Source organism: Sinocyclocheilus rhinocerous, unplaced genomic scaffold (genome assembly GCF_001515625.1).
Source record: "Sinocyclocheilus rhinocerous isolate Xijiao unplaced genomic scaffold, SAMN03320098_v1.1 scaffold725, whole genome shotgun sequence".
Taxonomy (NCBI): Eukaryota; Metazoa; Chordata; class Actinopteri; order Cypriniformes; family Cyprinidae; genus Sinocyclocheilus; species Sinocyclocheilus rhinocerous.
The window spans coordinates 171,621-195,392 of record NW_015659002.1 but is presented as its reverse complement, the minus strand read 5'-3'; the positions used below and the strand labels follow the sequence as shown (position 1 = coordinate 195,392).

Here is a 23,772-nt window from a genome sequence, read left to right as displayed (position 1 = left end):
GCGATTTATGCATCATATGAAAGCTGAATAAATAAGCTTTACATTGATGTATGGTTTGTTAGGATAGGACAATATTTGGCCGAGATGCAACTATTTGAAAATCTGGAATCTGAGGTTGAAAAAAAATCTAAATATTGAAAAAAAGCTTTTAAAGTTGTCAACATTAAGTTCTTAGCAATGCATATTACTAATCAAAAATTAAGTTTTTATATATTTACAGTAGGACATTTACAAAATATCTTCATGGAACATGATCTTTACTTAATATCCTAATGATTTTTGGCATAAAAGAAAAATCAATCATTTTGACCCATACAATGTTTTTTTGGCTATTGCTAAAAATATACCCAAGCGACTTAAGACTGGTTTTGTGCTTCAGGGTCACATATGATTTTGCTTCCTGGCAGACTGCTAAAATCCAGAACATTGGAGCTACTCTGACCTCTGATATTGGCCTGATGATGATTATGTTGACCCTGACTGCTTGTATGCAAGTGTGTGTGTTTTCAGTCTTGAGTCCACACAGATCACCACAGGTTACACAGGCCCAGCTCCAGCCTCCCACAAATATGAAGACACATGAGAGATGTCTATCAGCATCCAGGAGGACTGCGGGGCCAGCACTGGCTCAGCGCCGGGGAGATGGGGCAGACCTACTACATGCCAGCTTCTCAAGTATGGATACTTTTCTCTGTGCAGGCAATAACCCTGGGAACTGCAAATGAACAGCATGCCAGGAACAAGTGAGCATAAATTTTTAAACAGATGTATTTGTGGGGCATGATTGCGGGTGGGGAGGGGTGAAATGATTCCCTAGTTGTACATTATGTTCCATCGTTGCTGATGAATCCAGCCAATAGACAATGTTGACAGGAAGTGAGACAATCCTGGACCTGAAGCTCTCAGTCGTACAGTGCCAAACTGACATAAATGAGGGAGAGGAAGTCCTGGCAGCGTCAGATACAGATGAAAAACGTTCAGACAAACACAACAATGAGGGCAAATTACACAGCCAGAGAATCTGACGTCAGTGAGACCTGAAGCCCCACACACTTCTTTGGACCCGACAACCTACTCCATTGCCAACATCCATCACAGACTTTATTCATAGATATCATGTGACGTCACACAGTGGTGCGGGATTGCGGGTGGGGAGGGGTGAAATGATTCCCTAGTTGTACATTATGTTCCATCGTTGCTGATGAATCCAGCCAATAGACAATGTTGACAGGAAGTGAGACAATCCTGGACCTGAAGCTCTCAGTCGTACAGTGCCAAACTGACATAAATGAGGGAGAGGAAGTCCTGGCAGCGTCAGATACAGATGAAAAACGTTCAGACAAACACAACAATGAGGGCAAATTACACAGCCAGAGAATCTGACGTCAGTGAGACCTGAAGACCCACACACTTCTTTGGACCCGACAACCTACTCCATTGCCAACATCCATCACAGACTTTATTCATAGATATCATGTGACGTCACACAGTGGTGCGGCCACCATTTGTAAGGCCGAACATGCCGTCTATCTGCTGTGATGTGGGCTGTGATAACAGCAAATCACAACGGATTATTTACCAAGAAATGTGGATGTATGGGGCCACTTTGATTAAACATTTCTGGTAAGCATCGATGTGCATTTACATTTTTAGTATTTTACTTAGCAGGCACTCATAAAGGAGCTTGAAAAAGTTAGCTTCATGTGCGAGACTGCAGCGAACATGGCTTTCTTGATTTGCCCGAAAACTTTCAGTATGCTTACCACCTAAAGCTAATACAAGAAACCAGATGTTTTTGATCTTCGATCTAAGTATAGTTATGCGAGTCTACAGTGTTTACGCTGCACAAAACTTTGACAATCAACACTCCTATCCGCACACAAACAGATGATGAAGAGGAGGTGATGACGGCCAGCGTATACAAGGAGAAAGGTTCGCATTTTTAGTTTGCACATTCTTATTTTATAATGTAATTCTAATAAGCTTTATTTTTATTTCATATTTCTTCAAGGACCTGAGAGTGAAGAGGATTTGTTTTACTATTGCTAATTCTATAGAAGATTGTTGTTTTCAAATAACCTCAATTAACTAAATACATAAGCTAGTTTCAGTTGTTTATATGATGAGAATGTACTGTCTGCAATCAAATTGATTTGCATCAGTATGTCTGAGATCATCTGCAAAATTGCTTCTTCACTCAGCATGTAGAGACACACAGGAATAACTGATTGTTTCTGTTAACATGCCACAAATTGCTTTTAATATTTTTCTGTTTTGTAGTAACCAAGAGAAGTGTCTTCGCTGAAGAAATGGCAGACGTTACTCCTCAGACACCCTTGAACACCGAGCAGTGCTTGGAGTCCAAGACAGTTGACATCATCTTTATTATACTTCTCTGACTGAACTAGCAAGGAGCAGTTAGAGCCAACGAGAAAGTAAGTTCAAGTAAATGTCTGCATTGACCATTATACCGTGCAACAACTGGAGGGAATCATAACTGAAGAGACAAATTGACCAACAGGAAGCTGTGGACCTGTTGAATGTGTATTTTTCAAGCATTTTATTGCAGCATTATACTGTTATTTTTCTGCACAGTGATGACTAGTGAAAAGTGTTTCTACTCATTTACTTAAAACCGTAGCTCTTAAAAATGTAGTAGGCATAGAAATGAAACTGGGCCACATCTGGCACGCTGTGCACATTAGTGACAGGCCGATTCCGGCTTGAACAGCATTTATTTGAAATAGAACATTAAAGTGTAACATTATAAATGTCTTTATTGTCACTTTATCTTTGATGAATGCTGAAAAACTAACTTATTTACTTAAAAACGTATTGACCCCAAACTCTTGAATGGTAGTGTATCTCACAATGTGACTGCATATATTGCAACTGTGATTTTGTTTTGTCATAACTGCGAAATTTAAACCTCAAAAATGACAGTTCACCAAATCTGCCCCTTAAAGAAACGGAGGTTATTTGCACAAAGAGCACCTACCTACTATACATCAAGATCTTCCTGGAGAAGTGAAAAAGCAAAGCTTAAATTGCACAGGAAGACAACATCTGACCCAGACATGACTGCCAAATATAATGTCTGCAACTTCAGAAGCCAGTTACAAAGCAAAAAATAACCTCCATTAAACTCTTCAGATTGGCTGAAGCATAGTAAACAGCAGGAGGGCCTTGGGCTATATCAGCCAAACAAGGACAGGTGGTTAACCCATGATCTCCCCGATGAAACGACCAGACAGCAAGAGACAAAAGTTGAGAATGAGCAAGCCAAAGAACAGAGAGAAACAATGTAAATGTGGGAAGATATATCATCAGAGGAAACAAAGTGATGCCTAAGATAGCAGAGGCGAGAGGCAGCTTAAAGGAGATAAACAGATATATCACAAGAACTGGATTGGGAATAACAAACACCTCCGTGAGTGACTGCAACTTTAGGCCAACTATTTGAGACTTTAAAAAAAGAACCCTTAAGGAACTAAGACTTTCTCCAAACTAAAACAAAAGCTGAAATACAATACATTTTAAGTGTTCCAGTGGGTCATTTTTTTGCAAGTAACAAAAAATGGCAAATATTTCATTTGATTTTTTCATGAATCAGAGACTCCAAATGAACCAGGAACAAACACAAACACGATCCTTTGGTTCAAGTAAATAGCTCATTATAACCTGGCAGATTTCAAATAGCCTATTTCCCACTATTCCCACACCTTAAAGTTGCGATTAAACTGAAGTAGTGACAGATCTTTTCTTTCATATTGTGATGTACATCCGAGTGTAACATATTGTTAAAAAAGAGAAAAACTTCGGATGGTGACTTGGTTCTATTCATCTGTTGTTGACAGGATTTTGAGATCAACAAGTGGAGGGAGATGAGCGTGAGCTTGCAGGGGCGGGCTTTAAGCAGACAAAATTATTGGAGAAGATCACCAAAGAGAAGTCTGTCGTTTTCACAGGAAGGCCCAGTTATCACATTTTGATTAAACATTACAGGGTCACATAAAATAGAAACGTATACATGGAAGGAATGAGTTATTCACAATAAGATCTATAACATCCATTTAGAAAATATATAAGGTGAATTTTAACTTCTTGCCTACTTCAAGGAAACCTACCATATGAGTGTGATTTACACTGGCTGTGATCATCCAGGATGTGCAACAGTATTTAGCATGCAACATTGGAAAAATAGGACAAATACAAATGGCTATGATCCAGAACATATGAACTCATCTGCACTAACATCCCTGTTTCCGCATCTGCATATTAATTTAGCGTGAGACTGCATAACATATATGTCAGAGGCCCAGTTGGAGCGAGACAGGAGTGTGGCCCATCTTAAAGGCTCTTATTTAATCATAGAGCCCTCTGCTATCCACTGGCCTCAGGGCAAACTGTCTGCACTCGGCATATCACTAAGTTAGAGAACACATGCGATGTGATCTGTGTGTCTGTGCGTGTCTAAAGTAGAGGATGAACGGCTGGGCAGAAGCTGTATTACTCTTCCTTATGAAGGATGAGAGAGGTCTGTGAGTGTGTATGTGTGTGTCGCTCATGTATTAACAGAGTTCTAACATGCTTTGGGACCCTGCCAATGGCACTGACAGAAGAAAAGAAAGAAGAATGTGTATATCGAAAAGGAAACAAAGTACAGAAGTGCTCACAGACAAATGGAGAGAGTGTAGAAGAGACAGAAAAACAAGAGTGAGAACATAAAAGCTTGTCTTCTCATCAGAATGAGGACAGCTTTGTGACTCACTTGCCCCCGACCTCAACAGCTAGTCAATAACGTCAGAGGAAGGACGATAACGTGACAGAAGTCAGACAATCAAAATCAGGTTTCATGTTTATAAGAGTTACCTACATGTAGTGGTCGACTGATCGATTGAAGGTCGACTGAACTCTTATCGTTAAGGCTGATTATTCAGCCAATATTTGACATTTTTTAATTAAAAGCATTGGCAGAAGTTCTCCTGTTTGGCTGATTAGTGTCTGAATTGGGAATTTATTTGGACAATGCTGAGAACATGCTATATTGCAGAGAAAAGTTGGTAAAGCGTCATTTTTTACACATTTAATTTTTAACGAGGTTCTCTTTTCAAATTGATTACATTTCATAAATTATCATTTAAATCTCGTTTCATTTTTTCAATTGCTTTAGTAAATAACATGTAAAATATTAATTTTATAATATTGCTTGTCTTTAAATGAAAGGCAAGTAATATCATATCATTTATGAATTTATTTGATCAAAATACAGTAAACAGTAATATTATTAAATATTATTACAATTTAAATTAACTGTTTTCTATGTTAATATATGTTAAAAACTAATTTATTCCTGTGATGGCAATGCTGCATTTTTAGCAGCCATTACTTAAGTCTTCTAGAAATCATTCTAATATGCTGATTTGGTACTTAAGGAACTTAAGTTGTTCTGCTTAATATTTTTGTGGAATCATCAGTCAACCACTAACTACCATACATGCCAGATTTGACTAACTTTTATCACAATTTCAGCTTTGATTTGGAGGAAACATAAAAGTGCTAACAGCCTTACAGGCTGCTGAAAGCATATTCAACTCAAATCTAATAAAGAAAAATAAATTAAAACTTGCTTAACCCAAATTACCCATATACTATAAACAAACATGCTATAGGCAGGGAATGTGTAGAACATTGTGAATGATGGGCTTGAATTCTGAAATCTGCAGGAACAGATTGCATGTGGGGCTGGTGATGCCAAACACATGCCATTCCCACTCCAGTTGAGTGTCTTGTATGATAGAGCAAAAAAAAGATCAGAACTCACCTTGACATTTTCTGGACAGTCATTGGAGCACAGGCCACTGAGCACTACAGAGAGAAAGAGATAAAGACAGGGAAAGACAATCGTAACTTTGTCCCACACAGATAGGTAAGATTAGATTGCAGTGTCCATATCAAATCCACTTTCACAACACTCTGCTAAACATGGGCAGCAGTACATTCACCTCCTCTAATATCACACAATTTAACAGCAACTCTGCTCCCGAACACATCTTCAGCCAGGAATTATGCCTAGAGAAAATGAATCGGGCAAAATGTGCACTAAATTCCCACTAATGGTGTGAAATAAGAGCCAGACTTTCTGCCTCTCTTGAGGCCAAACTTGACTGTGCGTTAGAGAACAGCACATATGTAAGGGAAGTAAAAAATCATTAATTGCTCATTAGTGGCACACAAAGAACCATCTGTGTACTTGTGCATCTGTCTTTATCTAAACTCAGCATTAGATTTTTAAACTGGCAGTGACAGGCAGCACTATTTACAGACACGGCGAATTAGAAAGTTCAGGATGGAAGAACACCAGCATAAATTATATAAGTGAAAATAGAAAGGACAAAGAAAAAAAAGTGGCTTTGAAAGTCTGTGATGGAAAAACTAATTCTGAAAATGTTTCAATCACTTCTCATCCTTTGGAAATGTATAGATTTCCATATTTGGTCTGACGGACAAATGTGACCCTGGACCACAAAACCAGTCATAGGGGTCAATTTTTTTTTAAATTGAGATGTATACATCTTCTGAAAGCTGATAAATAAGCTTTCCATTGATGTATGGTTTGTTAGGATAGGACAATATTTGGCCGAGATACAACTATTTGAAAATCTGGAATCTGAGGGTGCAAAAAAATCTAAATACTGAGAAAATCGCCTTTGAAGTTGTCCAAATGAAGTTCTTAGCAAGGCATATTACTAATCAAAAATTACGTTTTGATATATTTACGGTAGGAAATTTACAAAATATCTTAATGGAACATGATCTTTACTTAATATCCTAATGATTTTTGGCATAAAAGAAATTTTTTTCATTTTGACCCATACAATGTTTTTTTGGCTATTGCTAAAAATATACCCAAGCGACTTAAGACTGGTTTTGTGCTCCAGGGTCACAAATGTTCTGTATGAGTTATTAGGATTGTGAACTCAAATACGTGGCTTTGGTTTTCAAAGCAAATGTACTCATGGGTGAAAGAGAGGTGTGACATGAAGCCTGAAAAAATTTTTCATTCATGCCTAGTCTATCAGGTGTGTTGTGTGTGTTTTTTAAAAAATATTTTTTTGTGCTTGAAAGACAAGAACAGAGAGATAAAGTGCAACTTCCCTATTCCTCAATGAATGAGCGAACTTGCTACAGGACAACATGACTGACACCTCTCAGTAATGTTTGATGTATCACATTCTAGCACAGCATAGCCTTCTAGTTAGGCTTATAGGTAATGAAGGAATTTGGGCAACAGAAAATAGTGTAATTCAGAAAGTTTACTGTGAAAAATCTTTGGTTTCATGAGAAAAAATATTGGAACACAAAATACTGTATGTTACTTACTGGTTAACAGCACTTAAAAAATACATTTTTGCTCTGGAATAACTGAAATGAATTTTGATTGCACTGACAAATACATTCTGCAAAATAAATGAATAAATATATATATATTTTTTAAACATTTTTCTTTCTTGAACTATTTTGAATCCTTGAAGTTTATTGAATAAACATAAATACAGATATCAATTACAAATATTTCATTATACTATAGTAGATGTTCTGCCAGTGTCAGAAAGAACATGTTTTATTTTTTCATAGAAGAAATGGAGTTTAGGTTCATGCTAATTTTAGGCTTAAAAATTCCCATGAGCAAAGTAGTTTGATTTCAAATCACATACACTACTGTTCAAAAGTTTGGGGTCAATTTTTTTTCTGTTTTTGAAAGAACTCTTTTATGCTCACCAAGGCTGCATTTATTTGATCAAAAATACAGTAAAAGCAGTAATACTGTAAATACAATGTACAGTATTAAATTTGAAAGATTTTCAAAGAATTTCAAGATTTTTTGATGAATAGAAAGTTCAACAGAACAGCATTTATTTGAAACAGATTTTTTTTTGTAACAAAGTAAATGCCTTTACTGTCACTTTTGATCAATTTTATGCATCCCTGCTGAATAAAAGCAATGATTTCTTCAAAAAAAATGTATTGACCCCATACTTTTGAATGGTAGTGTACCGTTCTGGGTCCAGCAACAACCAAGCAGATAACCTTCTCCAGGTATTACATACCTCTTTGTGGCAGACATCCTGGTGGCCTGAAGCTGTCAGATACATTTTAAATCTCTCATACTAGTGTTTGTGAATGTGTGGCTAATATTGAACACACAAACTGACATGCCTGCACACGCATGCTAAAGGATAAGGAAACATGCACACATAGTGGAAATGTCTCTATCAATGACAAGTTACCAGCAGGGCTTGTGCACTGAGCTGAAGCATGATATGCACGGTCATGACACGCTCCCACTGTGTCTGTGTGTTTTTGTGTGTGTGCATGTACTGCTGTGCAGTGCCCACCTAAGAGTACAGCATAAAACCATTAAAAGACAGAAGGTTTAGCACTGAATACATCTAAACGTGCTTAATCCCAATGAAATGCCATTTTGTGAACTCACTGCATGAATAATGCGCTTGTTTACTGTCAGAGCTTAGTGTGAGCCTTCATATAGAGCTTAGACTCGACATTTGTCTTTATTCCTCCAGCAGGCTTCATTTGGAGATCCTGAAAACCTCTCTAATACAAAGAAATTAAACTTATCACACAGCGACAGGGCAGCGACAGTCATCAGACTTCTATGATAAACTGAGGGGAAATATAGAGCGTTAAAGTGGACAGTTGAAAAAACAATTCAATAAAAACTTGTGATGGTTCATTCATCAAGATGACATCTTGATAATCTTATAAGGTTACATGAACAATTTCCTCGATTGAACGCCTCATCCCAGATGTCTGACATGATTCTGTTTGAACAGCTTCAACTGTTTTTTTTTTTATTTTCTTGTTGTGACAAAAGGAACAGATCCAAATTGTGTTGCAGTTTGTTGTTCCCAGGATATTGGGAGATTCCACGGAGTGAATCTGTCAGGAGTTCGCAGCAACAATGGAATAGCTGTGATGTGATGGCTGTGAAATTGGACATGAGGCCTGCTGTTCTGTTCTGCACTGGTAAACCAGATGCCACCGACGCTCTAAGTGACTGTCTCATGTCATTCATAACAGCTGCCCCACACAGACACTCACACATTATTACACCATCAGAGGTGGTGGTGCACTACTTCATAAAGCTAGAATAATAACGGTCACTCTTAATCTAGTCCATGAAACTGGTGACCAGGTGGTTTCAAAGTTGTGAGATCACAGCCTGGAGTCGGGAGATTACATCTATTACCTTACTCTAACCCAGCAGTAACACAGAGGGCTTTATGGTTGGCTCCCAGTCTTGGCTGAGGTCAGGCAGTGATTACAGTAACAAGCAGCACTCTCAGTCCCTCATCACCTAATCATTCCGCCTCAATAAAAAAAAAAAATAAATAAAAAAAAACTCCACACACTTAAAGCTGCAGTGTCTATGCTAAAATACTACTACTCCAGCTTAATGTGCAGAGAGAAGCAAGTGAACCATCATTTTGCAGAAATAATGTGGCTCTGTTTGTTTGAGCAGCCAGACAAAGAAACACTGACTAACTAATGGCATGAGTTTGGGGTGTGGCTATCTGTTTGACCGACCAATGGCAGTTGGAGAGGTGGAAAGGATTTATTAAAGCTGCCAGGTTGTACACAATTCAAAATTGAACTGAAAATGCCTTTTAAGATCTAGTTCTTGAATAATTTTTTTTTAAACAGAAATTAAGGTAGTAAACAGGAATCAATTTTAATTTTAACTTTAATTTGAAAAAGTAGAATTAAAACAAAGTTTGAAACAAAAAGTTTGAAAGTTTTGAAAAATATTTTCCAGACAGACATGGATATATTGATGGATGAATGTTACAATGATAGAATAGAATTATAGAGTGATACAATAGATAGAACGATACAATGATAGATATAGAATGATAGATAGATAGACAGACAGATATACAGACAGACAGACAGACAGATAGAGAGATGATAGGTAGGCAGACAGACAGATAGATATAGATAGATAGATAGATAGATAGAGAGATGATAGACAGACAGACAGACAGACAGAGATGATAGACAGACAGATAGAGAGATGATAGACAGACAGACAACAGACAGATAGAGAGAGATGATAGACAGACAGACAGACAGAGAGAGATGATAGACAGACAGACAGACAGACAACAGACAGATAGAGAGATGATAGACAGACAGACAACATACAGACAGACAGACAGATAGATAGATAGACAGATAGACATATAGATAGACAGACAGATAGAGAGATGATAGACAGACAGACAGATAGAGAGATGATAGACAGACAGACAGATAGAGATGATAGATAGACAGACAGACAGACCAATATAGATAGATAGATAGAGAGATGATAGACAGACAGACAGACAGACAGATAGAGAGAGATGATAGACAGACAGATAGAGAGATGATAGACAGACAGACAACAGACAGACAGAGAGATGATAGACAGACAGACAGATAGAGAGAGATGATAGACAGACAGACAGACAGACAGATAGAGAGATGATAGACAGACAGACAACAGAAAGAAAGAGATAGGACAGACAGACAACAGACAGATAGAGAGATGACAGACAGACAGACAACATAGAGATAGATAGACAGACAGACAGACAGATAGACAGACACATAGATAGACAGACAGATAGAGAGATGATAGACAGACAGATAGACAGACAGACAGATAGAGAGATGAAAGACAGACAGATAGAGAGATGATAGACAGACAGATAGACAGACAGACAGATAGAGAGATGATAGACAGACAGATAGACAGACAGACAGACAGATAGAGACGATAGACAGACAGACAGACAGATAGACAGACAGATAGAGATGATAGACAGACAGACAGACAGACAGATAGATAGATAGATAGATAGATAGATAGATAGATAGATTGGTGGACTGGCAGAGCGACAGATAGATACAGTAGACAGAATGATAGATAGAACGATATGTGGCCAGTTCATTTCAAATTCACACTCATGAAATGCATAAAATTTTTAAATTCTCAATTTTGCACAACCTTGTCAGACCACAAAAACACAAACTTGTTCCTTAAGTTTGAGTTCGGTGTGTGACACCTTTCAGTTTCTCTCCTTGATAATTTAGTGTCGTTCTCTACTACATCTGTCTAATAAGGCAAAAAACAAACAAACAAAAAAGAACTACAGTGACCGACAGGACTGAACTGAAAGCACATCAAATCATTCATTAAATTCAATCTGCTATAGTGAAAGAAAAAGACCTTCCTTTATGAGTTCCCATGTACAGTTGTAACGTGTGGGGCGGAGGTTTGGTTTCCAGAGTGACAGAGAGCAGAAGCGCGGAAGGAGCGAGCACTGGACTGAACAAAGCGCGCAGATGTTTCTCATTGCGGCTCATCTGCATTCTAATAAATGAACAGGAATGCAATCAGCTGCCATAGTTCTCCCTCTCAGCCTATAGCCAACACACACTTACTCATCCACACCGCAAACACACTCCAACTGCCGTCTGTGTGTGTTTAGAGCACGCAATCACAGGAAATTACAGCACCTGGCCTCTCCCCTCCTCTTGTATTCTCCTGCTACCCACTGACTGCTCACTCAGACTATTGAGATGTAGCTCAGGGGGGAGGTATAAGTGTGTGTGTTTGAGCATTTATGACACTGAGGAAAAAAGGGGCAAGTGGGTGTTTTAAACATGGAAAGAGATAAAAGGGCTGGAGATACTGGGATGTAAATGCAGGACAAGTGAAACAAAAACCAAAGGCTTCAACATATTACATGTCTGTAATAAGGCTCAAATTCTTTTCATGTTTAGCTTCAGATTTACGTGAAAACACACATGGCCTTGAGGACTTGGCATCGAATGGAACTAAATTGTTTATTTATTCCTCTGAGAATGGAATAAATGAGGGCTTCCCCGGCAATATGTAAACCGCTGGGTACTGAGAGAGGGAACGGTAATTGCATTAGGACATGGCTTACATACCCACAATTCCTCTAGAGGACAGTAAATGAGGCAAGTTGATGCAGGTATAATGCACCGATGTGTCACCTGCCTCGCCTTAGCGGCTGGTGGAGGGTAAGGTGGATCTCAGGAGCGTTTCTAGTCATCAAACAATTGTCCCCATATTTTGATACTCTTTTTTGATAGTGGCTAAATTAACGAAAAATAAAGCATCAACAGACACAGACCTTTCCCAATAGCACAGCAGTAATGACTTTATGAACAACTTCTTCTAAAACCTTCAAATTGGCCGTTATTAAGCCTCTCATTAACTGGATGATGACATCACTGAATCATCAATGAAAAGACTTTAGCTGGAAAAATGACTCAGGATGTTATTGTCTTCTTGCTTTATTGAAAAAACTCTTTTTCTGTTTAACACTGTAAAGCTGCTTTGACACAACCAGTATTGTATAAAGCGCTATAAAAATAAAGGTGACTTGACTTGACTAAATATCCACCACCTCCAGTGCTCTTTTTATTTTCTGTCTTATAAAGTATCCAGTTATGCTGTGAGAGACTGCGTGAGTTTACTGTCCAAATGAATCAAACTGAATCGTGACCAATTTCAGACCTTTTTGCAAATCTATTTGATCGATTACATCAATAGTGATTCATTTACGAATCGGGATCATCACAATCAATGTTAGGATTGATTCTATAAAGCTGATAAAAAACACACACACGACATGCTTGCTGAAATATTATCAGGGACATTAGGGCTTTTCACACTTATGAAATATCAAGTTCTAAACCCTCCTGGGTTTTCTTGCTTTACGTTTCACAATGTTCATAATTTACCTGGTGTTAATTAATCCTGGGTATTCATAGGCTGATGTTTCACACTGTACATTCCAAAACCCTGCATAGACATTCTTATTCTTATTTTATCATTGTCATTGATTGGACGAACGCAGCACTCGACCTGTTTACATAATGGCTCTAGCATTGCGCATCCTCGTATCATATAGACCAATTTCAGTGTTTGCAAACAGTGATGACATTTTTTGTGGGCGGAGCCAATCTGGTGGCGGAAAATGCCAGTTTTAACGTAGCAGTCTATGCAAGCCATGGAACAAAAGAATAAAAAAAAAAGGAAATTTTGAGTTTATATTTTAAAATTCGGACTTTTTTCTTGCAATTCCGAGATTATATCTCACAATTCTGGTAAGAACAATCAACTCATCATTCTCTCTTTTTCCCTCGGCTCAGAATCATGAGTTTATATCCTACACTTCTGGCTTCTTTTCCTCAGAATTGACAAACTCGCAATTGTTGAGTTGTATCAAGTTATAAAGACCGAACTAGGAGATATACACTTGCATTTGCAAAGAAAAAAAGTCAGAATTGTGAAATAAAATAGGTAAATGTTATGTCAAATGTTTAAATAGTATTTCATGCTTTAACTCTATAGGGCTAATACAAAATGTATGTGAATATTATAGACCTACTGTTTAAATCAAATTTATGCTTTAAAAGTAGGGTAATCATAGCAGGTTTCATCCATAGTTTGTCCATTTAAACGTCTGCGTTTAGCTTCAAATAACGCCTTTGACGACAGTATTCTATAAAAATCATTTGCATTCCGATTCTGACATTCAAAGGCACAACAATAAATTTTTTCTCTTATTCCATGGAGTTTACCCTTACCCTCCACTTGTTACCAGTGTTTTTCTGCCACCACAATGCGCGCGCAGCTGCATGTGACGTAACTGTGACGTCTACTCCAAATTGGTCTATAGAGGTAAAAATAAAATGGTCTTCACTCCACAAAAGTGGTGCTAAGTCTACTCCAAAGCAGGGATTCATAACCCCAGATAAAAAGCAGTGCTATCCCCACATCCAAACTACAAGTGTGAAATGTACCTTTATCTGGGGATAAAAGTGTGGTTTAGAACAGTGATAACCTGGGATTACACGCGGTGTGAAAAGTCCAAATGATTCTCAGGTTGTAATACAGTAATCTCCACTATCAGGCAAAGATTTGTCAGTAATATTTTATTGGCTCATGTCCAGTAAAAAGGATTTAGCAACGCCCCTGGTGGGTCTGCCATTTGATTCCTCATTGATACAGAGAAAACTTCTATATTTTGGGCTGCAGAATGGCAGTAACTAACACACATCTTTCAGTTTGATGGGTCATTTGCAGCTGACTTAAGAAAAATGCTTCTTATAGCAATGTAGTGCACATACGGGCATATGGGCAATGACAGTTCCTGTTTTGATTCGTGTGAAATTCAAACTATAACCTATTGATTTTTAATACAGCACCATTTCTACTGCATGGTAGCTTAATGCATTTAAGCATCTGTGGTCTATCTCAGAGGTGCCGGAATATATAAAGGTAATATATTTAGCGGGGAAAGTCTCCATTTACAGTTGCGTCTCAATCAGATGGCAAATTACCTCCCAAATTGGAATTTTAATCCTTCTTTAACCACAATATTAAAAAAAGACTACAACATTTTGTAGTTGAAAAAAACAAAAACAAAGTCAAAATATCTTTTCATGATCAATTGTTGGTACTCGGGTACTTGTGCTTATATTTTTCCGCCAGTATTTGACTCATATTTGGACTACTGTTCAAAACTTTTTCATCAAAGAATCCTGAAAAACAATGTTAGGCAGTACAACTGTTTTCAACATTGATAACAATAAGAAATGTTTCTTGAGCAGCAAATCATCATATTAGAATGCTTTCTGATCATGTGACACTGAAGAATGGAGTAATGGCTGCTGAAAATACAGCTTTGCATCACAGGAATAAATTACATTTGAAAATATTAAAAGATATTTTAAATCGTAATACTCTTATTTTACAATTTTGTTGTTTCTACTGTATTTTAATCCTTGATGAGCATGAGAAACTTCTATCAAAAACATGAAAAAAATCTTTCTACCCCAAATTTATGAACAGTAGTGTCGTTGCCATTTTACAGACACAGACAGTCATAAAGACACACACCATATCTGTGTAGAATGGACTAGTGTAGACAGTAGACAGACTGTAGAGGAGTGCAGGAGTCTGCCATTATTCACAGGAAAACGGTATAAACTACAGACTCATAAAAGCAGCTTTATTATGGAGGAGAGTCTATTTGTATAAAACATAACATTTATATTGTACTGTATATAAACATCAATTCCACCTCTCTCTCTCTCACACACACACACACACACACACAAGTGGCTATTTGATTTGAAAGGGGCACAAGCATCTTGGGAGCACTTTGTCACTGCAGTAAACTACCCAGAGTGCCTCTCTCCCCTCAGAGCCAGACATTCTAGCTTACAGCAGTCTCATTAAACACCACATCTACAGGAAAGAGAAACAGAGCGCGCTAATAAGCACGATGAGGGGAGATTTAGAGACTCTGGGTCAGTCTCATCCCTGTTTTAATCTGACACTGACAGAGTGATCCTCACATGCTGAGGAAGCTAACCTGTGCGCTTGAGCTGGAGGAGAGTTCGCCTTCTCCTTTAATTAAAACACAGCATGCGGGATTAAATGGCATCATGGCTGCTTTCGAGTGGATGCATTTGGCTCTGGAAATGTCAGCTCTTCAAATGTCAGCACCCGGAAGCTCTACCGCCACTACGGCAGCCGCACTGCACAAATCCCATACTCACCAATCACTTTTACGAAATACGCGTCGGCCTCAAAGTTGTTCTTCAAAGCGTGGATGACGTGCTCTTCCTTTCCTTCCACCTTGCTGAGCACGATCATATCTAATATACCCTGCAAATGAGAAATCAGAAACAATGTATCGAGCCCACTGAATCTCTCCCGTCTGATGAGCACTCATATCCTTAATGGACTCCAGCAAGCTATTACGTTTCTTATCAGCCCCTCTCTGCGGTCTATCGGTCTCGCTCTTAAGAACACGGTTGCGCGGGGGCTCCTGTACAGATAGCATCCTAATACTTTGAAAATGATGAATAGCTTGAATGCTAACAGAATGAGACATGCGTGTGCTGTTTGTTTAATGAGCCTTTAGCTCCATTAGTTATGTAAGCACGAGGGAATTTGAGGTAATTGGCTATATTGTGATTATGACGGGGAGAAGGCTACGATACAGATGGAGAGAAGGGTCGAGGGAGGGAAAGATTGAATCTTAGTGGAAAAGGAACGGGAGAGATGATGGCGAAATAAGACACGTTCTCATATAGATGCTCGAGGACTGTGTGCAGAAGTGAGACGTTTGACTTCTTTAGGTGAGCACTAAGCAGCACAAAAACCAATACAGACCCGCAAACATGCATGACTCATACTTTGCTCACACTCATGCAAGATTTCTTCAGCAGACAAGCGTGAGAAAGACATAAAGAGGGTCAGAGATAGTAAAAAAAATAAGTAATAGAATCAGTAATTTCAATGCACTGTCTGTAATCTTTCAGCAAAAGCAGCTTCAACACCAGCAGCTATCAGTCTAGACATGGGTGAGCACACACACTTTAATGGTCACTGATTCAGTATGGAGGAATCTCACAAAACGTCACACAACTTACAGCAGACATGTCCACCAAAAGAAAGAAATCATTTTGCTTGATGATAATGAAGCCTGTTTAAATATAGCACTATATTCACAAGCATGCCTGTAAATTCCGCAAAAAAAAAAAAATGAATACATAAATAAATAAATGATTCTAATAATTGTAAATTTAATTTAATTAACACACTACTGTTAAAAAGTTTGGGGTCAGAAATGATTTGCTTTAGAAAGATTTTCAGCAAGGACGCATTAAATTGATCAGGAAAGACATTTATAATCTTAAAAATTTTATTTTTTTGTTTCAAATAAAGGCTGTTCTTTTGAACTTTATATTCATCCCCAAAAAAATAAAAAATCAGCATAGAATGATTTCTGAAGGATCATGTGACACTGAAGACTGGAGTAATGGCTGCTGAATATTCAGCTTTGCATCACAGGAATAAATTACATGTTAAAATATATTAAAATAGAAATAATATTTATTTTATAGTTAAATATTTCACATTATTACTGTTTTTACTGTATTTTGAACAAAAAAATGCAAAATTGGTAAGCATAACAGACTTCTGCCAACAGCATAAAATCTTATCCACTCCAAACTTTTGAAAGATAGCGTATATTTAAATAGTAAAGTACTTGCACATCGTGGTGACATTGGTTTTCCAATTATTAATTGTATTAATTAAAATATCTGAATGCTTTATGGTTATATGAATTATGCGTGGACAAATGTCATGATCACAATGTCACAAGGCAAAACAATCTTAATGGTTAGAAACAGGCACATTTTCTATATGCAATTTTTTCTTTTGATTTTGGGGTGAAATGTAACTTGAACATTTCTGTGAGATTAACCCATACTGTATACAGATACTAGGCATTAGACAAGAGCCAGACACATTCATGCGTGAGCCTTGTGTAGAATGAACAGTCCGAATCAATGCGTCTGATCAAAGGACACTTAGAAATCAATAATCTATAACAAACCTTGAGCACCAGTGAGATACACACAGCTCAAAGGAGAAGAAATAGAGCTGCCCTCAGGGAAGCTCCACTTCAAATTCGAAAAACAGAAAACGCCTCAAACCATAAGCACACCCTTAATATTAATCACCAGAAACAGTGCAGTGAATTAGAAAAGACAAACAGAATGGAAAATAAAAAGGGAGGAGAAAAGCTTTAGTCACCAAAAGTAAATGCTTAAGGCCTATTTACAGTCATTCTGAAATCTGTAGGAAAATGTTTTTGGTAAAATAAGAATGTAAAATATAACAAGACATCCATTTGAGCCTCTTGACACTACATCTAAAAATTTTGAACATGACATTGAACATTCCATTTTTTTTTTTCAATTGTTTGGATGCCAAAATATATCAATAAATCACAGACCAATAAAATATTAAATAAAAGAAGTGCTTGGGTCATGTGTCTCTCAAACAAGCATTGCTAGACGTTGTGCGCTTCTCAGTGTTATGTTAGTATTATTTTTATACTAATATTGTATTATCATATTTTGAATTAGCTTTTATTTTTACATTTTAAGATTTCCATTTTAATTTTTTTTTTTATTTGTCAGTTATGTTTGTCATTTTCATTTTTGTAAAAACTCGTAAATTTATATAGCGTAAATTTATTTTTATTTAAGTTTAAGTTTTAGTAATTTTAGTACTTCAGCTTCAACTTATTTTTTATTAGTTCGTCGCCAAGACAACATTTCTAATTTTCTAGTTTACAATTTTCATATAACATTTCTATTTTATTTTAGCCACACTAACACTTATTCACATCAGACTTAGACCAAACAGGTCTTAAGACTACAGAGACTGCTATATTATTGGATGGCAGGGTGTGAAGCATCAGAGACCGGGGTTTGTGGGAAATGTAGATTGTGTAGTTCTCTACTCTCAATGTCAAAAGAAGAGAGTGCCTGTGTCACACCACTGGGACAACATTACAGTCAAAGTAAATCAGATAATGACTAAAGCTTGGTATAATGGGGGTCACAGAGACATCAATGAGATGAAGAAAGAGTGATCGGCGAGAGAGAAAGGGAGGGAGATTGAAGCAGAGTCAGCGCTTTAATTAAAGCGTCAAAAGCAAGGGGAAAAGGGCAACACTTACGTCCTCATAGATGTCAAAAAATGTGGCCACAACAGCCCTGGGGAACTTAGGTCTATGGCAGGGTGTGAAGCATCAGAGACCGGGGTTTGTGGGAAATGTAGATTGTGTAGTTCTCTACTCTCAATGTCAAAAAAAGAGAGTGCCTGTGTCACACCACTGGGACAACATTACAGTCAAAGTAAATCAGATAATGACTAAAGCTTGGTATAATGAGGGTCACAGAGACATCAATGAGATGAAGAAAGAGTGATCGGCGAGAGAGAAAGGGAGGGAGATTGAAGAGATTAAAGTCAGCGCTTTAATTAAAGCGTCAAAAGCAAGGGGAAAAGGGCAACACTTACGTCCTCATAGATGTCAAAAAATGTGGCCACAACAGCCCTGGGGATGGCACTTAGGTCTGACTGTTCCCAGTGCACACGGAACATGCGGCCTGCCGCCTGACAGCTCACGTTATTACACGCCACATTCTCCAACAGGAACGCCTGCTGCTGTGTGCTGCTGAGACAGAAAGAAAGAGGAAAATGACCGTTAATGTGAGTAGATCTGAGAAACACAATGCTAAAAAATTGTGCAAAGACACCGTGTCATGTTAAATGTAACCCTTGCTAATTAAGTTTGCAAGCATATAGCGAACCACTGAACTTTGACCAATTAAAGAGCATGTCTGAGCCTGAACACTTCTTCAATGACAATATTAGACGCATACATGCACACCGCAGAGAACAGTAGAGGAGCACAGGGCTTGATGAACCAGTGAGACTGGAAAAAAGGCTGAAACTTGCGCACTGAACTTTTCAATCCCTGAATAAGGCAATTAAGCAAAACCTATTCCTCCCCATAATTCAGTGCTGAGTGTGGGGAGGTGGATCTGTGAGACAGCAGTGAATTATGAAATGAGATGCTTTTCTGCATTGCACAACAACCCATCTGCCAGCCCTCTGCTTTATTCAGGACTCTCGTTTCATACCTTTATTTACCATGTGACACTTCTCAGAACTACGTCAATTTCGACCTGGGCGTGTGTGAGGCTAAAAATAGAAACTGCATGAAGGTTTTTCTTCTCTGTCTTCCTTCTGTTGTTTCTCCTTGCTTTCAGAAGAAGGAAATGCAGTTGGGACGTGCACAAAACATACATTTGAAGCATTTGATTTAAAAACAAAATATAGCCACAAGCAGCAATCATCAGGGTCCAGGGTGCATGGTTAGCGATCTAACTGAAATGAATCTCATAATGCGTTCATCTTGAATCTTCACAGAAAGATAGGGTTTAATGAAACGGGTTACATCAACACAGTTGTCAAAAAGGGCAACTGATTTTCAAAAGAAATCTTATGGTTTAAATGAGAAGTCAGAAATAGCCCTCTAAACGTGTTTACTGTGATAAGCTATGTGATCATAATATATGTTGTGTAAGTGTGGACTTCTATTCAACATTCTATATTTAGACAAACTGCATGCCACAGGATGTCAATTTCAAATGAATGTGAAGATATTTGCAGCTCAAAACGTTATCTGAAGCATTTATCTCAAGGCTTTTAAAAATAATTTATATCTACAGTTATGTATAATAATGCTTGCAGTATAAGTGTTTGTTTTATTATTCATACCACAATATTAAATAAGTGTCTTATAAAAATGTTATAATATATGTTATCTTGAAAAATACATATAAAATTGTCTCTTAATTTTAAAATGCTAGCAATATATTTAATCAAGTCTGACAACTTGAAAATATTTTATTAAGAGTCTATAAAAATGTATTAAATTTAATGATCTACATTTCACAGATTTCACTGTACACTAATTATATAAATCTATACTGTCAGTACAACATACTTATACAAATGAACTAAACCTATGCATTTATTTGCATTCAAAGAGATAGCAGCTAATAGAAAAATTTTAATTGGGATTAAAATAGATCCTGTGCCCCTCTAGTAAGATTCTGGCTCCCTCTAGTGGACAACATTAATATATCTTCATCTTTCAGTTGAAATGGCTGTTAGTTTAGAATTTGCATCATAAATTCATTACAGAGTAAGTTCACCTTTGGTGCTTGGATCCTTAATAACAAAATATCCATATCCGGGGCACCAAGACACTGTCTATTAAACACTAAACACATTGTAACTCACTAGAGTAGGTCTACTATATAAAGCCTACATAAAGAGTTTATGTAGGCTACTTGGATGATATATATATATCACAGATTTAGTGCATCAAGTTCTTAACAGAAGTAGTAATGTCTGTAGGCATAACGGCAGGCCAGAACACGCAAGCAACCACATATTTAAAATTTTAAGACTATAATTTTAATTTTAAGAACATGTCAATTAGCCAAGCCAATATAAAGTTTTTCTTTAAAAAAGGTCAGTCTAGTTAAGATTAGATTTCTTACTCCACTCCGCTTTTATTTTCCGTTTTATTTTTTCGGATGTCAAATATATACATGATGAAGTGATGAATATACATGAAACGTTTGTTTGTGAATTGGTCTACCTGGCTACAAGGGTTGTGCTGTGCGTTTCTGACTCACCAAAAGCTGTTCATGAAAAGTCACCATGAAGTTGATCACAGCGAGCGCAGCCGTGCAGCAGCCGTGTTTTCTTGACATTTTTTCGCGGTACATCTTTTTTATGTCTTCACATTAAAGCGCAGCTGCTACAATTCAGTGAAAACACTGCTTACATTTATATTTTATCCTGGGATAAACCTGGGGTGGCAATGCTTTTTCTTGTGCCACCCTACATAAAAAGATTGAGCTACATAAACAAATGTTCCAGCTTCAAAAGAAGTTGAGCTCTACCGACTGCAGCATACTGCTGATTACCACGGACAATTATTGACTTGTTTCTCAGTCTATAAAAATGGTGTTTACAGTAAAATCTATATCAGTACTCTACCATTGAAAAGTTTGGGGTTGTTTTTAAAAAAAATGTTTTTCAAAGAAGTCCCTTATGCTCACCAAGGCTGCATTTAATTGATTATGTGATTTTTGCATTTTCAGCAGCCGTTATTCCAGTCTTTAGTGTCATGTGAAATCATTCTAATATGCTGATTTGGAGCTCAAGAAACATCTCTTATTATCAGTGTTAAAAATGGTTGTGCTGCTTAATATTTTTGTGGAAACCGTAAGGCATTTTTTTTCAGGGTTCTATGATGAAATCGTAATCTCTTATTACATTAGAAGTGTCGTTAGTGTTACTTTTGATCAATGCAATGTGTCATTGCAGGACAAACATATTAATTGCTTTAATAAAAAGAAAAAAGACAAAAAAGTAAACTTCTGAATGATAGTATATCTCTTTCTCACTCTCTACACTATATATAAGTGTACAGTGTTGGTTGTATTTGTGTATACTTACAGTACAAGAAATGAGGACACAAAGAAACAAAATGGCGCACATTTTTTTGTGTTGTATGGAGTTCTTGTCTACTGAAAGTCTTTTCAGAAAGATGTTTAGTCAGCTGAACAATCGGTATGTTGTTAAATAACAGTACAATCCATTCAGCGCACTGTACTTCCATCCATTACAGCCTCATATTCATTCCCGTAAAAAATTTAATATAGCGCTACCCTGACTAAGGTCTATTCAGTGATTTTATCCATCTTAACCCAAATGATTGACAGGTCAGACTCAGCTGATCTAATGGACCCCAATACAACCACTACTTTGCTCAATACATACACGCACCTTTTCTACAACCGCAAATAATGTGATTAATGCTTTAAACTCAAATTCAACTTGGACCATGAAAATGAATTTCCCGGTTTAGATGTTAGGGATGGTCTGGCAGGTGATGAGACTTCCTGTGCGGATTGTGTTGGTCAATCTGGAGCTTGGTCCACTAATCTGTGCGTTTCACAGCCAAAGCCTCTGTGCATTTTTGCTGGCCGCCCGTCAGCGCAGGCCGATTTGGGGGGGCTTTGCCAAAGTCATCCAGCCAAGCAAGCAGACTTTGTCCCCTCACAGGATTAACTGACACCACACTTACTGCAGCACTGAGAACAGCTGCTTTACCGGTGCCTTCGCAGGTTTAACCAGCTGCCGCACACAGAAGGAAAGTTTTTGTCCATGTATTTGGCTGTAAAACTGTCATGACTGCCAATTTAAAGACTAGTAGCTGAAACACATCAGTGCTTTTGGGCAGCAACTGTACTCAAAGCACATAGACAATTGTGTGTGTGTGAACCAGAGTGGTATTTTAGGAGGGTGTGTGAGATTACATACAGTATTTGTCATTATGAGTGTGTGCGTCTGGTTACTGGGCATGCAGGCCCTCCTTCCTGTCCTATCGCTCTCTCACTGGAGCACAGTCATGACCAGTGGCTCGCTGTGCCAACTGCACACCCATGAGCACACACACGCTCCTCGCTTAATTGGGAGCTTGGGACCCAACACCATGGCAAACCCAGCAGGGAACAGCAGGACAGAGGCAAGCCCACAGGCTGACCTCTCCCTCCAACTCTGTCAACCTCCCTTTGTTTTTCTCTCTTTCTACGGCAAAAGAGGGATTTGACTGTGCCGTTTTCCTGACCGCTGTGCAGGCATCAAAATGTGAATTTTTGAGGACGTCAGTTATCCAGAGCACAAGCAGGGTACGAGAAAGAGAGAGACAGGCGTGTCGAGAGGGACGGCAGGCGGCAGGTCTGGAGATTCTCTCGGGTAAGATGACAGAAGCAGAGAGATATCGTCCCCCCAGGCATCTCTTCAATACTGGTCCACCCACTCTACCCGAGGCTTCTTTCTCTCTCTCTGTCGCCATTTGTGTTGGTCTACTTCTTTTTCAATTTGCTCTCAAGGGCAAAAACAAAGCAGTCTGAAGGGTGGATGGCGTTTCAATCATTCGCTACCTCTGCTCTCTCACTGGAAACAGTATGCTTCTGAATAAAGAAGAAAAAGGAAGAAAATACTGTATATAGGAAGCAAAAAAATAATCTTGAACCAGAGTTGTGTGTCATTCAGAACAGGATGCAGAATCACAATTATAATAACAATTTAAGGAAATAGAGTTAGATAGAGCAGATGGAAACCTAATAGATGGACAGAACAACAGATTGATAGATAGAACTGTAGACTGATCGAACGATAGATAGAACGATAGGTAGATAGAT

At 37.9% G+C, this 23,772-nt stretch overlaps 1 protein-coding gene across 2 annotated transcripts in view; it reads right to left on the bottom strand.

Annotated features, from left to right (window-relative positions):
* LOC107723136 (T-cell immunomodulatory protein-like) overlaps nt 1-23,772 on the bottom strand; it is a 129,136-nt gene that overhangs the window by 28,154 nt on the left and 77,210 nt on the right. Inside the window, exons 11-13 of one of the 2 annotated variants that reach the window (XM_016531663.1) lie at nt 18,998-19,154; nt 15,673-15,781; nt 5,825-5,868 (exon numbers count right to left, since the gene is read on the bottom strand). In XM_016531663.1, coding sequence (XP_016387149.1) covers nt 5,825-5,868; nt 15,673-15,781; nt 18,998-19,154 — 310 coding nt within the window. The remainder of the gene's footprint in view (nt 1-5,824; nt 5,869-15,672; nt 15,782-18,997; nt 19,155-23,772) is intronic. The other variant, XM_016531664.1, reaches the window with a different exon arrangement.